At 44.4% G+C, this 4,131-nt stretch overlaps 1 protein-coding gene across 1 annotated transcript in view; it reads left to right on the top strand.

Annotated features, from left to right (window-relative positions):
• Positions 1-448: 448 nt before the first annotated feature.
• fam189b (family with sequence similarity 189 member B) overlaps positions 449-4,131 on the top strand; it is a 19,983-nt gene continuing 16,300 nt past the window's right edge. The window contains exons 1-4 of the mRNA XM_038992776.1: positions 449-604; positions 1,243-1,299; positions 1,573-1,680; positions 1,863-1,979. Coding sequence (XP_038848704.1) covers positions 449-604; positions 1,243-1,299; positions 1,573-1,680; positions 1,863-1,979 — 438 coding nt within the window. The remainder of the gene's footprint in view (positions 605-1,242; positions 1,300-1,572; positions 1,681-1,862; positions 1,980-4,131) is intronic.

Below are 4,131 nucleotides of genomic sequence, written 5' to 3'. Positions count from 1 at the left end.
TGTTGAAGTTTGTCTGGGGTGCAGATGTAATAGGACATATACACTCTGCTAAGCAGCTATTGCTGTTTTCATATGCTAAATAGCCCAGTCTTCTGAGTTGAGAGTTTTTGGAAACTGCACTGTGGCGCGTCAGGATCGAACCTTGGCGATTGCACAACGCGCTTTGTCATCTGCCAATTGACTACGCCGGGCCAAAGTGAAAAGGGGGCGATTTTTTTCAAAGCAACAAGCTCTCCATCTTTCTTTCTTTCACACACACACACACACACACACACACACACACACACACACACACACACACACACACACACCGCATATAGGCCTACACACACGCACACATACACAGACTCACCACTCTCCACACACACCAGCCATGCCATCCCCGTCAGACTCCAGCAGTGTAGTGTCAGCCTCTGGGTCTAGGGGCAGGTCAGATAGCTGCCGGGGCATGTCTGGCCGTCAGGGTGGGGCCAAACTGCTGCTGTACCTGGGGCTGTGCCACTTGGGCCTGGGGGCCATGGTCCTGGCCTTCTCCTTCACCAGCATGGCCTTCACATCCTCAGCCCGCGTCCGACAGTCCTGCCCCTTCTGGGCCGGCTTCTTTGTGAGTATCCTGTGGGAGCATCTCTAAATGGGCTGAATCACTACCTTTCCTTCATCTGCACTGATGAGGAGGGACTATCCTGGAAACCTAAATATCATGTTTAGCAGGATAATCATAAGTCCATTATGCAATGGAGGAACATAATCTTAATGCAAAAAAAATTGATTTATATTTTACAGATGTGGGAACTTCATTTGATCACTATTTCATGCAAAGCATGAAATGCAAACTTGTAGTGTATTTGAGTTTTTCCACTTTGAAATTTCTGGCTTGATTTGCCCTAACTGAAAATGTATCAACCCCTACAAAAATATCCGCAAATTATAATTCACATAATAATTCACATTTCCTTTTGCGGCAGGATTATTGTCCAAACTGCACCAAACTGGCTCAAATGAAGATCCTACATCTGTATGTGAAACTCACCCCTGAAAAGAAAGAAGGCTGTTTTATAGGTGAAAGCAATATGGAGAATGTCTCTGTCAGATGGAGTGCAGATGGAGGAAAGGATACATGGAGAAGAAACCTCTTCAGAATATTGAAATCATCCCCATATTTCCTGGCTGTGGTTGATTGTGTTCTAGATATGATAATTGATGAATGTATTGTCCTTACTGTAATGTGTGTGTTGTGCTTAGGTTGTGGCGTCAGGGTTAGTTGGACTTATCTCATGGAGAAGACCACTCACTCTGGTGGTGAGTAGTACACAAGTGTCTATTTATATGTCTATGGTGTGTGTGTGTGTGTGTGTTTGTGTGTGTGTATGTTTGTGCGTGTATATGTAACTGACCAACCTGCTACCTGATTGGAACACAGGTCATCTGCACACCGAGCCCACCGAGCTACATCCTATAGGCAGCTAGAACAATTATTTAGGTCACAGCCAAGGTTACTCATCCCATGTGTAGTTCTCTGACCCCCTACGTGTCTCCCTCTTCATGTGTCCCTCCCCATGTCTCCCTCTCCAGGTGTCCCTCTTCATGCTGCTGTCTGCTGTGTGTGTCATCCTTAGTCTGGCTGGATCCATGCTCTCCTGTCAGAACGCACAGATGGTCAAGTCACTCCTCACCTGCCAGGTATGTAGGGAAAGGGGAAATGGGTTGCACAACTGAATGCATTCAACCAAAATGTGTCTTCCGCATTTAACCCAACCCATCTGAATCAGAGAGGTGCACACAGCCCTGTGGAGAGTATGTGTGTGTGGGTGGGGTGGGGGGGTGATGTGTGTGTGTTAATTCTCTGTGTGTGTTTTTTGTAGGTGGAGAATGGGTTGTGTGTGTGTTGCGCCCCAACACACTCCTGCTCTATAAACGAGGAGGAGACCTTGGTACTCTACCTAAACGCAGACTGCCACTCTGTCAGACATCAGCTCAAGGTGTGTGTGTGTTTACAGTTTTTTACGATTGCTTACACACTAAAATTTAACTTTTCCCACAATTAGCAAAACCTTACACTCAAGGAGCAAAACACAAGGCTAGATTTGCACAACTCTAAGCACATTGTCAGCTTCACACTATTTGCAAAACATTACACACAGTGATTTGCAAAACACTAAACACACTTGTATACATCAGACACAGAAGTATATCATGATGTCACTTCCTTGCAATTCCAAAGCACTGACTGTCAAATTACCACACCTATGAGCCAATCTGTTAAACACAGTCATCAGGTGCACAAACACATGATTGCTAAATTGTAGACACACCAATCAGGTTTAAGCACTATAAAAATGCAGCAGGTAGGTTCAACCAAAATGGAAGGAGTCAGAAGAAGAGTGAGGGTGAGAGGAGGAGTACACAGAGGAGGAGAAGGAGATAGAGGAAGAGGCAGAGCCCGAGCCCGAGGTCGAGGAAGACCTGAAGCAGGAGGAGAACGTGCACAAAGAAGAAGAGGATCAAACTTATCAAATGACATTTGTGCAACACTAGTGGACCATGTTGTGAACCACGGATTGACGCTGAGGGAGGCTGGACTGAGAGTTCAGCCAAATCTTAGCAGATATACAGTGGCATCTGTCATAATGTCACTTTTCGACAGGAAAACAGGTAAAAGAAGATCTGTCTACAGTTACAGTAATCAGCCGCTTATTGTATGCACCATATCAGCACTTGTGATACCCCTTCCTGTGACATTGTCCAGTAAGTTACATGTATTATTCTCTACATAGGATTGAGGGTCGGGAACGGGGGTAACATCACCCTTTGCGCTGCCATTTCACAGCATGGGGTTGTCCTCCGTCATGCCAAAATGGACCCTTACAACACACCTCATATTCTCACATTTTTGGACCGATTGCACCACATCGTCACAGCAGGAAATGAAATGCACCAGATGCAATACACGGTCATCTGGGACAATGTGTCATTCCACCGCTCTGCTTTGGTCCAGAACTGGTTTCAACACCATCCACAGTTGACAGTACTATACCTTCCACCATACTCTCCGTTTCTAAACCCTATCGAAGAGTTTTTCTCTGCATGGCGGTGGAAGGTTTACGATCTCCAGCCCCAGGCTCAGGTACCCCTCATTCAGGCCATGGAGGACGCCTGTGACCAAGTCGACGCCGCAGCTGTGCAAGGATGGATTCGACATTCAAGACGGTTCTTCCCGCGTTGTCTGGCTAATGACGATGTTGCTTGTGATGTTGATGAAATTCTCTGGCCAGATCCAACTAGGCGAAGAGATAATGTATAGTATGTTTACTGTAGTATTTTCTGTACAATATTGTCCGTTTTTTTGTTATTTACTGTAATTGTAACCTGTACTGGATACAGTATTTTACGTTTGTCTGTTTGCTGAGCTAACAGTGTTATGCACACTACTGTAGTAGCATGAAAACTGGGACATGTTTTGTTGTGATTCTCCATGTTGACATGTTGACTGATTTGGGTATATGGAGAGAAATAAATGATATTTTCCTCAGTCTGCAGCGTTGGTCTTGTGTAGTGTTTGTATAGTTGCACTTTCTCTGTGTACTTCATTTACACTACTCTAATCACTGACAATTAGACTTGCTAAAAGTGTTTTAGGTTAGCAACAGCAGTGTGTAACTGGTTCAAAAAGATTGAAGTCATATGAAATGTGTGTTTCGTATGGTAACAAAATATTATTTTTATGAAGTCGTGTATAGTTTTGACAAAAGTGTTCCATTTTGCAAATGATCTGAAGTGTTGTGCTACTTTGGTGTAGGGTTGTGCTAATTGTGTGTAGTGTTTTGACAAACCGGGCCCTGTTTTCAAAATTGTGCTTAAACAATTGAAAAAAACTGTAATGACAGCTCAGTGTGTGTGTGTTTAATGACAGCTCAGTGTGTGTGTTTAATGACAGCTCAGTGTGGGTGTTTAATGACAGCTCAGTGTGTGTGTGTGTGTGTGTGTGTGTGTGTGTGTGTGTGTGTGTGTGTGTGTGTGTGTGTGTGTGTGTGTGTGTGTGTGTGTGTGTGTGTGTGTGTGTGTGTGTGTTTAATGACAGCTCAGTGTGTGTGTTTAATGACAGCTCAGTGTGTGTTTGTTTAATGACAGCTC

Source organism: Salvelinus namaycush, chromosome 5 (genome assembly GCF_016432855.1).
Source record: "Salvelinus namaycush isolate Seneca chromosome 5, SaNama_1.0, whole genome shotgun sequence".
Taxonomy (NCBI): Eukaryota; Metazoa; Chordata; class Actinopteri; order Salmoniformes; family Salmonidae; genus Salvelinus; species Salvelinus namaycush.
Note: the sequence above shows the minus strand (reverse complement) of the source record. Positions and strands in the feature narration are given on the sequence as shown.